The following is a 17,692-nucleotide window of genomic DNA, read 5'->3' on the forward strand; positions in this document are numbered from 1 at the left end:
ACTCTTGCAATATAACTTTATACTACCTACATATACCTATCATTTTCATAGAATTTTTCTGGATGATCTATTGAGCCACTAATGATTCCTATATGAATAACTCAACCTTCCCTGTGATCACCACATTGCAACTTATTGCGCATTGTTATAGTCCCCTCAGTTCCCATGGTGCACACCCATTGAGAGAGCCCTGGCTGTCGGTGCCGCGTTTGTCAAAGAAGCCGCTGTGTGAGTTCTAATAAAATTCTGACATCACTCTTATCTAGGCTGACAATACTATCCAGATGGATTGTTCTTGATAGATATACATTTCTTTGTAGATAGTTGGATTGCGCCTTCTCCTGAAGAAGTGATGTTTCTCAAAACACATAGAGCTTATTGTGCTGCAATCCTTCTAGTTTTTTATTATATATTATGTGTTGGTTTTGATTTTATTCATTATCGTCTATTGTAATACTGCTGTGATTACCAATTCAGTGAACTGTTGTATCATGTTTTAACATTAGCTTAACTGTCGATGGATAATGTAATAAAGACTGATCTTTATGTACTTGTACCTCTGCATACGCATTGATACTATGTTTATGCTCACTACATCAGCTGTTGGGTACATGCCTCATTCAAAGTCCCAAACTCTCTTCCCTTTATCCATGTCTTTATGGACCTGGATTTGTGCACTGGTCCAAATTATTTGGTGGAGGGGGGATTGTGGTGTGGGATTGTTTTTCAGGGGTTGGGCTAAGTTGAGTCTTGACCTCAACCCGATAGATCACTTTTGAGATGAATTAAAGTGGAGACTGCGAGCCAGGCCTTTTCATCCAATATCAGTGCCTGACCTCACAAATGCGCTTCTGGAAGAATGGTCAAACACTCCCACACCTAAACCTTGTGGACAAAGGGTTGCAAAGGGTGGGCCAAGAGCTGCAAAGGGTGGGCCAACTTAATATTGAACCCTACGGACTAAGACTGTGATGCCAATAAAGTTCATGTGCATGTAAAGGCAGGTGTCCCAATACTTTTGACAACATAGTGTATTTTGCTATGCTCTGCAGACCTGGGTTCAAAGAGCTGGCCCACCCTTTGTAGCTATAACAGCTTCAACTCTTCTGGGAAGGCTGTCCACAAGGTTTAGGAGTGTGTCTATCAGAATGTTTGACCGTTCATCAGTATTGCATTTGTGAGGTCAGCCACTGATACTGGGCGAGAATGCCTGGCTTGTATTCTCCACTCTAATTCATCCCAAAGGTGTTCTAGCGGGTTGAGGTTAGGTCTCTGGGAAGACTAGTCAAGTTCCTCCACCCAAAACTCACTCATCCATGTCTTTATGGATCTTGCTTTGTGTACTGGTATGCAGTCATGTTGGAACAGGAAGGGGCCATCCCCAAACTGTTCCCACAAAGTTGGGAGCATGAAATTGTCCTAAATGTCTTGGTATGCTGACACCTTAAGATTTCCATTCACTGGAACTAAGGGGCCAAGCCCAACCCCTGAAAAATAACCCCATGCCATAACCCCCCCTCCACCAAATGATTTGGACAGTGCAATTTTTAGATGCAGCTTTTCACACATTGGTGAACCTCTGCCCATCTTTGCTTCTGAGATACCCTGACTCTTTAAGATGCTCTTTTTAAACCCAATCATGTTACTGAATTGATGCCAATTACCCTAATTTGCTAAATATTCTTTGAGTTCTTCCTGGTTAATACCAATTATTTTGTCCGCTTTTTGTTGCCTAGTTACAACTTTTTTGAGACGTGTTGCTGCCATCAATTTAAAATTTACCTTATTGCTTCTTAAAATTCAAAATTTTCTCAGTTTAAACGTTTGATGTTTTTTTTCCATATTATTTGAAAAAACTGTTGAAAATATACATCAATGTAATCTGCAGGAGAATATGTTGTACCCATTTTAAATGCAAAAAAAGTATTAGCTCCACTTTTTGCTTAAGGCTCCATTCACACCTCAGTATTTTAGAGTTGCAGCAAAATTGCACAGCAATTAAAAATAATGCTACCTGAACCTGCATTTGTGATTGTAATGCGTTTTGAAATCACAGGCAGAATAGCAGGGATTCTGCTGTAGTCCCAAAATACAAAGGTGTGAAAAGAACCTTAAAGTGGAGGGCCACTCTAAAAAAAAATAGCATAAAAATGTTCATAAAAAAATGGAGGAAAATTTTTATTTTTTAATTTTAACTTACCAGAAATGCCTGTTGCTAGGCAGATCGCCCTAATCTGCCTCTTCCTATTCCGCGGTGATCTTCAGTCTTCTGCTCCTCAGGTTGTCTTCTAGTGAATGGTGCGAGTTGTGTTCTGGGAACTGTGTGTGTCCCAGAACATAGCGCATCCCATTCACAAAGCGATCCGCGACTCACGCATGCGCAGTAGGAAATGGGCAGTGAAGCCGCAAGGCTCCACTGCCTGTTTCTCTTAGTTGGAATGGCGGTGTCGGGACCCAAGAGCCTTGGGCGGCCGACATCATGGGCACCAAGGACAGGTAAGTGTGTTACTAAAAGTCAGCAGCTACATTGTTTGTAGCTGCAGACTTTTACGTTTTTTTTTCCCCGACTGGCCCTCCCCTTTAAGGACTGTTCGGTCCTTAAAGGGACCGACAGAAGCCAGGATGACTGAAAACGGTCTGCCCTTCGGCATCTGATCAGCGCTCAAGGCCAATGGCTGAGAGTGCTGACCAGTGTTTTCTGGTGAGGAGGCCGTCCCCCTGTCAGACCAGCTCGGCGGGGGGGTGGCGGAGATCGCTTTACTAAAATGGGATTGTTAGTAAATTCATCTTTTCACGAGCGAAAAAAAACTGATAGTGTGTACAAGGCTTAAAGCTCAACTCCAGCTAAAATTGTGAAAAATCTCTCCAAACAGACACACAGATAAAAAGAAATACAACATTTTAGTAGAGTGGGAAGGATTATACTGTGTCTTCCTGTTCTAGTGAAAAACTCACAGGGACAGAAAGTGAAAAAAACAATCATAAAAAAAAAATTATAGAATTTTTACTTCTTCTCTACTCTATCCAAGACTAAAAAAACATAGCTTAAGTTAGGCTTTAAGGGGAAGTATATGTTATGCAAATGCTTCGGGGATTTGGAAGACTGGCACCTTCTGTACGTATAGTGCAATATATTTTTCATACATATACCTGCAATGAACCAACATAGTGAAAAGAGACCCAGAATTCCCTCTATGGCATACATTAACTTCACAAAGACAAACTTCAGCGGTAAAAGGACAAATCCAACTAAATGAACTGCACCAGCCACTATAAGGTAGATTGGGATCATGGGCTCAATGCTGCATTTATCGATGTATAAAGCCCCTGTTGGCAAAAAAGAATACATTAATCACACACACATTGTATTATAAAACTAGCAATATAATTAATTATGTGTGATTGGAAACAAATCAAATGTTGCAATTACCTATGACAATCATGGCTATGCTGAGTGCTGTCCAGATTACCACAGAGCATATCTGTGAACCTAAAATTGTATTAAATGGCATGTTAATTGTGAACAGTTATACCACAAAGCTAATAAAATGATGAAACAAAACAATAACAGCATCATAATAATCAACAGCAAAAGCAGCAAGAATTTTGATAACTAATAAAAGTAATTAGCTTATTTAAACCATCAACCCAGATATTCATTTTTATTTGTTTAGTGTTTCCCAAACGGAAATGATGCAGTCATACTCCTTCCTGCTTTCCTGAGGGTCACTTACATGTCTTTCTTGTTTCTCACCCCAGCACTCTGATCACTTAGGGTGAGGAGCTGGAGCCCATTAAGTAGTATTCCGTTAGAATACTGATTAAATTGTCCTGTTTTTGCTAGGTCGTGGCTTCTCACCTGGTAGCCAGTGGGCTGCATGCGGCCCCCCCAGGACCTTGTTTTGTGGCACATGAAGAGGACTAGGTAGTCATGCCCTTGCACTGTGCAAGAATGAGCTGGCAAGCTGACAGTTCAGTCCTGCTTGTGGGGAGGTGCAGTGTGGTGCAGTTGCAGTAAACACACAGAGTCCGATTGCAGAGAACAGAACTTGTATTAATGGAGTCCAGTAATTCACAACAAACCCAGCAGGAAGGCACCCCATGGGAACACTCATGGCAATATCAGCAATGTGTAGAAGAGCAGGTCTAGATGTGCCAACAGCATGTGTCTTGAGGCGTGGAATGCGGCCTCACTGGTCCACCATATTCCTATCCTCTCCCTACTCGACTGGAACCTCTCCCTACCACTAATCACTTTCACTGTCAGATGGGTGACCTGTTCTTACACTACCCACATGTGAAATGCATGCCAAGCCTGGGAGCCAGGACCTTAAATAGGCTCTGCCTGACCCAGTATGGCTGCTAGAGTTACATGGGCCAGCCGCATCCAATCAGATAGCTTACCCAGTGACCCAGGAAACCATAGAAGAACCATGTTCTTCTTGACTTCCTCCCCTCCTGCAATGCTGGCACTACCACCTAGCCTGCCACTACCACCTAACCTGGGACTATTGTATATCACCTAAACTGGCACTACCGACTAACCTGACACTATTGTATATCACCCTAACCTGGCACTATATCACCCCAATCTGTCACTATACTACCCTAACAACACTTTACGTCGACGTACGGTGCGCTGCCTGTCCGACTGGGGGGAGGGTGTCATGGTTATGCAGTGATCTTTCTCTGGTTGCTTACCTCCCCTCATGTCTTCTGACTAAGAGGCCAGCCATTTCCGCCTAGTGGTTTTTATAACCTCTCCTCTAAGCATGGCTCCACCCCAGGCCCTATCAGGGAACCCTATATTAACCTGTGCACTGCAAGCCAACACTGCTGATCAACCATTGTGTGTTCATTGTGTGTTTGGCTTCCTGGTTCCTGCTTGCCGTGTGCTCTATGTTTGACTCTGTTAACGACCTTGGTGTGTTTGCTACGATTCCTGTCTGCTTGCGACCTTGACCTTTTGCATGTTCCCGACCATCCCTGTCTGCCTGTGACCCTGAACCTTTGGTGTGTACTCTGTTGTTCCTGTCTGCTAGTTGCCCTGACCTCTTTCATATCCACTTAGTATCCTTGTCGTTCCAGCCTGCTGCTTGCTTCTCCTGTAGTCTACTGTGAGCATGAGCTGTGAGACCCTAGGGGCTGTGACCTGGAGCCAGACTGCAGCGAAGTCCATCCTCACCACTGGAGGCTCTGGTGAACACCCGCTGGCTCTTAGACTCCACGCCCTGGTGAATCTATGCTCCAGCTCCCATTGGGATCTGTGTTAGTGATCCTGTAGACCTGTGTCCCGAATCTCCCTGGGTACAATCTGCAGCAGTCAGTCCTAAGGTCCATTACCTAGCGGTGCACTTCCGACTCCTACGGAGTGCATCTGTCACCTGGTCTCAGGTGACCTGACAGAGGGATGCCAGATATAGGATCCACCCCAGGTGCCAATTTTGAAAAACATTTATAATTTTCCTTCCACTTCACAATTATGTGCCACTTTGTGTTGGTCTATCACATAAAATCCCAATAAAATACATTTACCTTTTTGGTTGTAACATGACAAAATGTGGGAAATTTCAAGGGGTGTGAATACTTTTTCAAGGCACTGTATGTGTGTGTGTGTATATATATATATTTTTTTATAGTTGGCCCCCCCACTTTTGTCCCTGTCCCGCCATGTGCCTCCCTAAATATGAAAGCTGGAGACGCCACTGGCAGGAAGTGGGTGAGTACCCAGTAGATAAGTGGTTAAAGCACAATTTGTCAGTGGCGGAATTATCAGGGTCACACCAGTCGCATTTACAACTGGGCCCTTGAGTTCCGCCACTGTAGGGGGGACTACCGCTACCCGGGAGATAGTCATTCACGTGGAGTCCCGGGCCGCTCCGCTCTGCCCACCCTCTCCAGCTGCTCTCCTCACCCTCCTTGCACTCACGGGCACACTGCACAGCCCCCGCCAATCCTCTCCACCCATCCTCTGCTCCCCCATTCACAGGGACAGTCCTCACCCCCGCACAGCCATCTTCTCTGTCCCCACCCACTCCACCCATCTTCTCCGGCTCCGTCTTCACTCGCAGTTCCTGCCCATCTTCTCTGTCACTGCCTGCACTCACGGGCACAGTCCTTGCCCGCTCCGCTCATCTTCTCCGGCTCCACCTTCACTCACAGGCTCCACCCATCTTCTCTGTCACCGCCTGCACTCATAGGCACAGTCCCCGCCCATTCCATCCATCTTCTACGGCTCCGCCTTCACTCACAGGCCTCGCCCATCCTCTCTGCTCACCCAAGCAAGACTGAGCAAGGAGGGGGAACCAAATTATCTGCAAGTGAGTGGCACCCATCCCTCAATATCAACACTGCCACTGACCCCCCCACACCACCACTACTGCCAGTGATACCCCCCACACCACCACTACTGCCACTGATACCCTCCATACCACCACTACTGCCACTGATTCCCCCCTCTCCCCACACAACAACTGATGCCCCCCACACCACCATGACCACTACTGCCACTGAGCCTATCCTGCAACCACCATCCTTGCCACTGATATCATTCCCTTCCCCACCACTCATCCCACCCCCCCAACTCACCACGAATTCCATCCTCCCACCATCGCTGCCACTCATTTCATCCCATCCCCCTCCAACCATCACCCCTGCCACTAATCCCATACCCCCCACCACCTCTGCCACTCATCCCATTCAACCCCCCCACCACTGATCCCACCCCCCAACCACAACCCTTGCCACTGATCCCATCCCCCTCACCGCTGCCACTGATCCCATCCCCCCAACACCGCCGCTACTACTGATCCCATTCCCAACCATCACTGCTGCCACTGATCCCACCCCCCCCACCGCTGCCACTCATCCCATCTCTCCCTCACCACTGCCACTCATCCCATCTCCCACCACCGATGCCACTGATCCTATCCCTCCCCCACCACCACCGCTGCCACTGCCACTCATCCCAAGGGTGTAACTACAGGGGTCACAATTGAAATAGCGCACATGTTGCCCCTGCACACCTGGATGGGGAACAAATCCCCTCAATTTTTCTCCGGCAGCCACTAAAAGTCTGCTTCTCCTCCTCTCCCTCTGATAGGCATTAAGTGGCTGTAGGGGGAAAATGGAGCGGATTTGTTCCCCCTCCTATCCAGGTTCTGCTTCCCCCGGGATCAGTGGGGAGGGCCCTGGCTGGAGGCCATGGGGGCCCTCCATGGTTTCTTGCACCGGGGCCCTGAAGGTTCTAGTTACACCACTGCCATCTGTTACACCACTGCCATTTTGATGTAAGGGTAATGCCACGTACACACAGCCGGACTTTCCGGCAGAATAGGTCTGACAGAATCATTCCGTCGGATAGTGTGTGGGGTAGTCCGATTGTTTGTCTTTAAAAATATTCAGACGAACCTAGAAATAGAACATGTTTCAAATCTGTCCGACGGACTCAATTCCTATCAGGAAAACCATTAGTCTGTGTGCTGGTCTGATGGACCAAATACGACGCAAGGGCAGCTATTGACTACTGACTATTGAATTTCCTTTTCTAGTCCCGTCGTACGTCATCACATTCAAAACGAACTGACTTTCGAACGGACTTTAGGCCGTTCATGTGTGGGCAAGTCCTTTTGTTCAAAAGTCCATCGTAACTCCATCGAAAGTCCATCGGGAAGACCGTCTGACATTTTCTGCCAGAAAGTCTGGTCGTATGTATGCGGCATAAGAAACAAACATTAAACAGCACAGCAGCACAAATACAGATAAAAGGGCTTATTTCTAGAATTGCGCAATATAACAGATTCCTGTACAAGGTAATCGTAACTTTTTATAGTCATACCACAAGGCACATATATTTCACAAAGGCCTTAGTTATAATTGAGCTTATTCTTTGAGTACTTTGAGTTTATTGCCACACTATCCATTTATACAATCATCTTCATAGAAACATTTTTATCCAGCTGCTTTCATTTATTTATTTGTATTTTTATTTTGATGTTGTCTGCTTAGCTCAGCTGTATACGTGGTACTTTATAATCAGACATTTTTTCTTGTATATATTTTATATCATATAAATGTTCTAATTTTCCACCCATGGCTTCAACAGATTACATTAGGAAGTTCTTTATAGAGGATCATTCTAAATTCTGGCCACATGGATTATCAGCAAATGATAATGTTTACTTTAACTTGTTTCTGTATATTATACACATTATGTTTTTACATAATGATGTAATTTGTGGTCGGTTAGTTCAGTTACTAACAATGACAGTTCACATTCTGTTACTGTGAAGAAAGTGGCTGTTCCTTAAACGGAGTGAGAAATGTCAATGGTACTTTACTCAAACCTGAAAACTTGCTTCCCTACGTCTTTGAAGAATTACTACCTTTGCCTAACTTCTTTCTTTTTAGACCCCTTTTTTGGTATTGCCATCATTTTCGAAGGGCAATGGAAATTTCTTTACAGATTAATAGTGATGGACGAACTTCCGACGGGACGTTTCGTGAACGCGGACCGCGAACACGTCCGATAGTTTGCGAACCATAACGTTCGTGGCGGGCCCCATTGACTTCAATGGGAGGTGAACTTTGCAAACCTACAGGTCAAATTTGCAGCCACAAAATAATTACTAGCTGTGCAAACATAGTCCCACCACATGGCCAATGACATAACACATGTATGAGGTGAATCTGGGATTGACAACTACAAGCATTCTTTTTTTATATGTGAAATTGTTGTGACAATTCAGGACTGTGGAGTGCATGAAGGCAATGGAGGAGAGGGAGGTTCAGGGTAGGCAAAGAAGAGGGCGCAGGAGATGATCACCAGCAGAGTGACATACAGCAATGACACCTGCACCGTGATAGAGTGATCTGACACCAGCACCGTGATAGAGAGCACTGACATCAGCAGCGTGACATAAAGCACTGACACCAGCACCGTGATATACAGCACTGACACCAGCACCGTGATATACAGCACTGACATCAGCAGCGTGACATACAGCAATGACACCTGCACCGTGATAGAGTGATCTGACACCAGCACCGTGATAGAGAGCACTGACATCAGCAGCGTGACATAAAGCACTGACACCAGCACCGTGATATACAGCACTGACACCAACACTGTGATAGAGCGCACTGACATCAGCAGCGTGACATAAAGCACTGACACCAGCACCGTGATAGAGAGCACTGACATCAGCAGCGTGACATAAAGCACTCACACTGTGATATACAGCACTGACACCAGCACCGTGATATACAGCACTGACACCTGCACCGTGATATACAGCACTGACACCTGCACCGTAAGCAGCCCCAGGAAGAAGTCAGCATAGCACAGGGATGGTGGGAGCCCCTCATAATGAGCATAGCACAGGGATGGTGGGAGCCCCTCATAATATGCACAGCAGAGGTACAGCCCCAGGAGGAAGTCAGCACAGCACAGGGATGGTGGGAGCCCCTCATAATAAGCAACCCCAGGAGGAAGTCAGCACAGCACAGGGATGGTGGGAGCCCTTCATAATAAGCAGCCCCAGGAGGAAGTCAGCACAGCACAGGGATGGTGGGAGCCCCTCATAATGAGCATAGCACAGGGATGGTGGGAGCCCCTCATAATATGCACAGCAGAGGTACAGCCCCAGGAGGAAGTCAGCACAGCACAGGGATGGTGGGAGCCCCTCATAATAAGCAGCCCCAGGAGGATGTCAGCATAGCACAGGGATGGTGGGAGCCCCTCATAATAAAGCAGTCCCAGGAGGAAGTCAGCACAGCACAGGGATGGTGGGAGCCCCTCATAATGAGCATAGCACAGGGATGGTGGGAGCCCCTCATAATATGCACAGCAGAGGTACAGCCCCAGGAAGAAGTCAGCACAGCACAGGGATGGTGGGAGCCCCTCATAATAAGCAGCCCCAGTAGAAATATGACACCGCTCAACCTCTTCAAACAGGAGGGTACGGGCATATAGTACGGTGTGCTTTTTTTGGACAAGGAAGTGAGCCAAATGAAGAAAGAAGGTCTGTGTGCTCGATTAAAAAAATCATTTATAGACATATACATGGTCTACTGGTCACATGTGTTGAATTCCTCAGGGATCCATGCCTCATTCATTTTTAGAAATGTGAGGTAGTTAACACTGTCGTGAGCTAGGCGAGTACGCTTATCGGTCACGATCCCCCCTGCTGCGCTGAACGTCCTTTCGGACAGGACACTGGACGAGGGGCAAGCCAACAGTTCGATTACAAATTGGGCAAGCTCTGGCCAGAGGTCAAGCTTGCCCACCCAGTAGTCCAGGGGTTCATCACGCCTCAGAGCATCCACAACGGCCGTTAACCCGATGTAGTCGGCCACCTGACGGTCTAGGCGTTCCCTGATGCTGGATCCGGATGACACCTGTCGATGGGTCAGCTGAAAGAATGACCTCATATCCGAAGTCACCAACACATCTTCAAACCGGCCTCTTCTTGCAGGCGCTGTTGGATTGGTACCCGCAACTCCTTCTCTGGGAGTGGGAATTGCTCCTCTGCCAGCGCACGCAAAAGGAGAAAGCAGCATTTCTCAAAGCAAGGCCTGGAAGTGCTCCATTCTGACAGCCCTCTGTGACGGCGGTAACATTTCCGCTATTTTGTGTTTGTATCGGGGGTCTAAGTACGTTGCCACCCAGTACTGGTCCTTTACCCTTATGCTTTTTATACGGGGGTCCCTATTAAAACACTGGAGCATGAAGGCCCCCATTTGCACTAAACTGGAAGCGGTGTGGTGGCCTGGCTCCTGCTCATCATCCAGGATAATGTCATCCTCTTCATTCTCCTCTCCCCATCCACGCACAACAACAGGGATCCCAGAAAGGTTTAAAGCATGCTCTTCTTGCTCCTCCTCATCCGCCCCGGCACCATCCTCCTCTGACTCCTCTTCAGACTCCTGTTGTTCATTTGTCTCAGAGTAGCCCCCCCCTGGGAATTCATCCAGCATTGCGACTTCCTCATCTTCCTGCTCCTCCACAGCTTGATCAATGACACGACGCAATGCACGCTCCATAAAGAAGGCATAAGGTACCATGTCACTGATGGCGCCATGGCTGCGACTGACCAGTTTGGTGATCTCCTCAAATGGCCGCAGAAGTCCCACATGAGCAGCCACTGGCGCGGTGAAAAAAAACCCAGCTCCCCAGAACCTGTTCTGCCGCAGAGTTCATACAGGTAGACCTTAACTGCACGTTTCTGCTGGAGCAGCCTATCAAGCATATAGAAGGTTGAGTTCCATCGCGTCGGGCAATCGCAAATAAGACGTCTGACCGGCAGATTGTGAATGTCAGCAAGGCGAGCCATGGCCGTGTAAGATCTTCTGAAATGGGCTGAGATTTTCCTTGCCTGCCGCAAGATGTCCTGGACCCCAGGGTATTTGACAATGAATCGCTGCACGACCAAGTTTAAGACGTGTGCCATGCATGGCACGTGCGTAATTTTGCCCTGTTTCAATGCACTAAGCAGATTGGCACCATTGTCACACACCACTTTACCAACTGTCAAATTGAGCGGTGTTAGCCACTGATCTGCCTGTGACCGCAAAGCTGAAAGGAGTGCCGAGCCAGTGTGGCTCTTGGCTTCCAGGCACAACAGACGCAGCACGGCATGGCAACGTCTCACCTGGCATGTCGAATAGGTTCTGGGGAGCTTGGGCGGCGCATCGGAAGAGACGCTAGCAGCGGAAAAGGAGGAGTCAGCCGAGGAGGAGAGGGAGGAGGATGGAGTAGGAGGAGGAGGAGAAGAAGAGCCAGGCCTGCATGCAATCCGTGGCGGTAAAACCAAATCTACACGGGTGCCACGGGTTACATGCTTGACGGCCGTCAGAAGGTTCACCCAGTAGGCAGTAAAAGTGATATACCTTCCCTGCCCATGTTTGCTAGACCATGTGTCTGTGGTCAGATGTATCTTGGCACCGACACTGTGTGCCAGAGATACATTCACTTGCCACTGAACATGGCCATATAGCTCTGGGATGCCCTTCTCTGAGAAATACTTCCTTCCTGGGACCTTCCATTGTGGTGTTCCAATGGCCACAAATTTTCGAAAGGCCTCCGAGTCCACCAGTTTATATGGCAGTAGTTGGCGAGCTATGAGTTCTGACAAGCCAGCCGTCAACCGTTGGGCAAGAGGCTTATCCGGCGTCATAATTTTTTTACGCTCGAACATTAGGCCCACGGAAGCCTGCCTTTTTGCAGAAAAACGTGAGCTTGGCGTGATGGAAGGTGGAGTGGAGGACAATTGTGAGGAGAGAGGAGAAGGAGAAGTAGAAGACGAGGCTGGACGGTGAGAGCCTGGAGTCTGACTTTGTGTGTTCCGTTGCTCCCACTGGGCTCGGTGATGGCTGCTCATGTGCCTTCTTAAAGCGGTCGTCCCTAGGTGAGTGTTGGGCTTACTGCGACTAATGCGTTGACTGCAAAGATTGTCAGCAGCGGACATGTTAAAAAAAAGCCCACACTGCAGAGCCATGTGCCGGTGTTCTGGGAGCGCCAGATGTGACCGTACATGGTTGATGACTCGCTCCTGATACATTAGCAGTCTTCTTTGTCCCTCCTGTGCAATGTAAGTTATTCCTGCTTCTCCTCCCTATCTGCTGGTTCATATCTCCCTCTGAACTCCCCTCCTCTTCCTCTCTTGTGGGCACCCACGTGACATCACTAGACACGTCATCATTGACGTCACCTTCCCCACCGCTATAAGTAGAGATCTCGGAGTAGGCAGCAACACCGGGGACCAACCTCCTCCTTGGGCTGATCTGGGTACTGTCGTCAGACTGCTGAGTGGCGGTTGTTGCTACCTCCTCTTCCTGATCCAATGCCAAGAGTAAGGCTGAGTGAGCCACTCAACCAAGTCTGGTGCATCCTTTAAAGTAATTGAACGCACCTTCTGCAACTTCCCACTTTGGCTCAAGCCTGTTGCTCCTGCCCTACCCCTACCACCCCTGCGGAAGGGCCTGCCTCTTCCTGTGCCTGTCATTTTTTAAATGACCCTGTGACAAAACTCTCAGTCCCTATACTGATAAAGGACTGCTGCAGAATAGGGCAGCAGTCAGCAGTAGTGCACCTTAACCCTATATATTGTCGACCTATAGCAGTCCTTAAGGATTAGCAGACTGTACCTCACTCAACCCTATGTACAGTAGTACACTATACCTTCCCAGTCCTTATAAGGACCTTTGTGGAACTAGTAGGTTGTGAATGATTAGCAGACTGTACCTCAGTCCCTATACTGATAAAGGATTACTGCAGTAGAAGGGCAGCAGTCAGCAGTAGTGCACCTCAACCCTATATATTGTGGACCTATACCAGTCCTTAAGGAATAGCAGACTGTACCTCACTCAACCCTATGTACTGTAGCACCCTATACCTTACCAGTCCTTATAAGGACCTTTGCTAATCATTCACAACCTACTAGTTCCACAAAGGTCCTTATAAGGACTGGTAAGATATAGGGTACTACAGTACATAGGGTTGAGTGAGGTACAGTCTGCTATTCCTTAAGGACTGATATAGGTCCACAATATATAGGGTTGAGGTGCACTACTGCTGACTGCTGCCCTTCTGTTGCAGTAATCCTTTATCACTATAGGGACTGAGGTACAGTCTGCTAATCATTCACAACCTACTAGTTCCACAGACTGTACCTCAGTCCCTATACTGATAAAGGACTGCTGCAGCAGAAGGGCAGCAGTCAGCAGTAGTGCACCTCAACCCTATATATTGTGGACCTATACCAGTCCTTAAGGAATAGCAGACTGTACCTCACTCAACCTTATGTACTGTAGTACCCTATACCTTACCAGTCCTTATAAGGACCTTTGTGGAACTAGTAGGTTGTGAATGATTAGCAGACTGTACCTCTACTGATAAAGGACTACTGCAGCAGAAGGGCAGAAGTCAAGTATAATATTCTTTCTATATTTGGAAGAAAGATTATTATACTGTACGTGTACAAGCCTATTACCATACCAGTCCTGAAAAGAACCTTTGTGGACCTAATAGTAACAGCTACTGATTAAACTGACTGTCCCTCACTGCCACACACAGCTTCCTGCCTGTCCCTATTTAAACTGACAAAACACAGGCTGCTGGAACAATAATTTGAATAGCACTCAAAACTATATCCTGTATTACTTTACCATACCAGTTCTGAAAGGGACTTTTGTGGACCTAATAGTAACAGCTGATGATTAAACTGACTGTCCCTGCTGCACACACCATCCTGTCCCTCTCTCTACACTGACAAAAGACAGGCTGCTGCAACAATCACTAGCACAGCAGTGCCTCAAACCTATATCCTGAACTACACCTAACACCTATACCACTCCTGAAAAGAACTTTTGTGGACCTAATAGCTAGCGATTTGGGTCACTGCAGTCTCTCCCTGCTCCACACAGCAACCTCTCCCTATAGTGACATACGAAAGAATGTAAAATGGCCGCCGGATCGGGTCTATTTATATGTTAGGGGGAATGTCCAAGTGTCCATGTGCTGTAATGTCTCAATTGGCTGTCCTGTACCCCATGATGGATGTGTCATCATAGGTCAAAGTTCTTTTACACAGTAAACACGGAAGTCCGCTGTGCGAACGGCGGCAATAGTCTGCCGATCAGGCGGACAGCGAACAGCCGAAATTCACAGTGAAACGACCGCCGGGTGAACCGCTCGCCCATCCCTACAGATTAACTTTTTTTCAGAATTTCTGTATAAATGGCTCCCAAAATGTGATCTGATGTTTATCTTGAGAACAGAACAAAAGATTACAGCGCACACATACAGAAATATCATTAAAATCCTACCAGGCTATTTAACCACTTCAGCCCGAAAGGGTTTGCCCCCTTCATGACCAGCCCATTTTTTCCTTTATGGCACTGCAATACTTTAGCTGACAATTGTGCAGTCGTTTGACGCTGCACCCAAATAAAATGTACCATATTTATTGACGTATAACACGTGTCAGCGTATAACACGCACCCCAAGTTTAGAAGGGAATTTTAAGTTAAAAAACTTTTAGATGGGAAGTTTAAGGAAAAAAACTTGCCCATCAATGCAGCCTTAACAGTGTCATTTGCAGCCTTGTCATTGCAGCATTGTCAGTGTCATTTGCAGCCTTGCATTGCAGCTTTTCAGTGTCATTTGCAGCCTTGCATTGCAGCTTGTCAGTGTCATTCGCAGCCTTGCAATGCAGCCTTATCAGTGTCATTTGCAGCCTTGCAATGCAGCCTTATCAGTGTCATTTGCAGCCTTGCATTGCAGCCTTGTCTGTGTCATTTGCAGACTTGCATTGCAGCCTTGCCATTTAAAAAATGGCGTTGCCGAGATACAGAGCGGATGTCCTGTGTATCTCGGCGGTGCTCGGTAGCTCTCGGTGGCTTTCGGCTGTTCACGGCAGCTCTCGGCGGCTTTCGGCTGCACTCGGTGGCTCACGCGGGACTGCGAGAGCAGCCGAAAGCTAACAAGAATCTCACAATCAGCGGGGAATTGGCGTATAACACGCACCTGCGATTTCACCCTGATTTTAAGGGGGAAAAAGTGCGTGTTATACGCAGATAAATACAGTATGTCCTTTTTCCCCACATATAGATTTCTTTTTGGTGGTATTTGATCACCTCTACAGTTTTTATTTCTTGAGCTATAAACAAAAAAAAGACCAAACATTTTGGAAAAAAAAAACAATATTTTAGATTTTCTGCTATAAAACACATGCAGTTGAAAAATTGGAAAAATCTAATTTCTTCATCAAGAACTGGATACCATGGATGACCTTCTCTGACCGTCAGTGAGCTCCAGAGAAGAGGTAGACCATTTGACCCTGCAGAGGGCTATATCTGCAATCATTTGTGACCTCACTAGCGATACGAGGTTCACATTATCTGATAAGAGTCCCCATTTACAGAGTGATTATCACAGGAAGAGTTGCCTGTTTTCCCGGGTGGTGGAACTTCTTGGATCACAATATCCTGTTGAATTTAAAATTTTGGGAACTTTCTTGTATTTTCCAGAACTTTATCTCCATTTTATTTAATTTTTTTCATAATATATATATATATATATATATATATATATATATATATATATATATATATATATATATATACATATATATATACACACATACATACTTTTTCACTTTTTCAATACTAATGCATTGTTTTATTTCAATATGCACTAATTCACTACTCTGTGGTACATTTACAGTTTATTTATATTGTTATTTATTTATTGATTGCCTTGACTATTTTGTTTTTTATTCACCAATTCAGGCCAATTTGTATTCTGCTACATAGTTTTTTTTTTTTTTTTAAAAGACAACAAGCATATATTGATTGGTTTGCGCAAAAGTTATAGCGTCTACAAAAAAGGGGATAGATTTATGGCATTTTTATTATTTATTTATTTTTTACTAGTAATGGTGGTGATGAGTGGTTTTTAGCAGGACTACAACATTGCGGCAGACAGATGGGACACCTAAGGGTCCTTTCACACGGACGATCCGTTCAGATCTGTCTGTCAGTTTTTCAGGCGGACCTGAACGGATGCTCCATAGAGCTCTATGGAGCGTTGGATGTCAGCGGTGACACGTCCGCTGAGATCCGAGCCGCTCCGATCCGAAAAAGTGTGACGGAGGAAAAAGCTATTTTTCTATCCGTCATCGGATCGGGTGATGACGGACACTGCGGTCCGTCGTCACCTGATCTCCCATAGGGGAGAGCAGCGCTGTGACAGGTCCGTCCCTGCGCAGTGTGCAGAGACGGACCTGCCCTCTGCCTGCTCAGCGGAGATCGCTCCGGCGATCCCCGCTGTGCAAGCGGATATCCACGGGGCGGATCATCACTGATCTGCCCTGTGTGAAAGGACCCTAACTGAAATTTTTTGGCACTTTTTGGGGAACCAGTGACAATATTACAGTGATCAGTGCTAAAAATATGCACTAACATTGTACTAATGGTACTGACAGGGAACGGGTTAACATCAGGGGCGATCAAGGGGTTAACTGTGTTCCCTCAGTGTGTTTCTAACTGTGTAAGGGATGGGCTGCCTAGGACAACACACAAATCCGTCTTCCTGCATAGCAGAAAGACAGGATCTGTGTGTGATCCCTGACAGAACAGAGATCTGCCTGGTTTACTATGGCAGATCCCCGTTCTGTTTCTCTGTGGGTGGCGATCACCCCCCTACTGGGCAATTGGCACATACGCGCCCACAGATCGGCCTATGCCTATACAATTTGTGCAGCCGAGCCAACCTTTAAACTCCTGCCGACCAGCCGCCGTATAACTGTGGTGGTTGGTCAGAAAGCGGGTAAAGCACCTGAACATAAGAAGCAAATAAGCAAATATGTGGATTTAGTCACCCCATATGGCCATTTTGGGGTACTTTGACGCAGTAGTGTGCTTATTATGTTCAGGTACTTTAACTAGCCTTTTCTAGGATTTCAATAACATTTCTGTATTGCATCGTACACATGGTCGGATTTTCCGATGGAAAATGTATGATGGGAGTTTTTTGTCGGAAATTCTGACCGTGTGTAGGCTCCAACGGACATTTTCCCTTGGAATTTCCAACACACAAAATTTGAGATCTGGATCTCAAATTTTCCGACAACAAAATCCGTTGTCGGAAATTCAGATCGTGTGTACACAATTCCGGCGCACAAAGTTCTAC

General features: G+C 46.5%; 1 protein-coding gene across 3 annotated transcripts in view; it reads right to left on the reverse strand.

The window, feature by feature from the left end:
- Positions 1-17,692, reverse strand: part of LOC143933531 (transmembrane protein 272-like) — a 154,206-nt gene that overhangs the window by 17,637 nt on the left and 118,877 nt on the right. For all 3 annotated transcript variants that reach the window (XM_077456446.1, XM_077456451.1, XM_077456459.1), the window contains 2 exons: positions 3,431-3,490; positions 3,151-3,327 (listed from right to left, as the gene is read on the reverse strand). In XM_077456446.1, the coding sequence (XP_077312572.1) occupies positions 3,151-3,327; positions 3,431-3,490 (237 nt within the window). The remainder of the gene's footprint in view (positions 1-3,150; positions 3,328-3,430; positions 3,491-17,692) is intronic.

The sequence above is a fragment of the Lithobates pipiens genome, unplaced genomic scaffold, assembly GCF_037356315.1.
Source record: "Lithobates pipiens isolate NorthernLeopardFrog02 unplaced genomic scaffold, aLitPip1_a1.2 Scaffold_10, whole genome shotgun sequence".
Taxonomy (NCBI): Eukaryota; Metazoa; Chordata; class Amphibia; order Anura; family Ranidae; genus Lithobates; species Lithobates pipiens.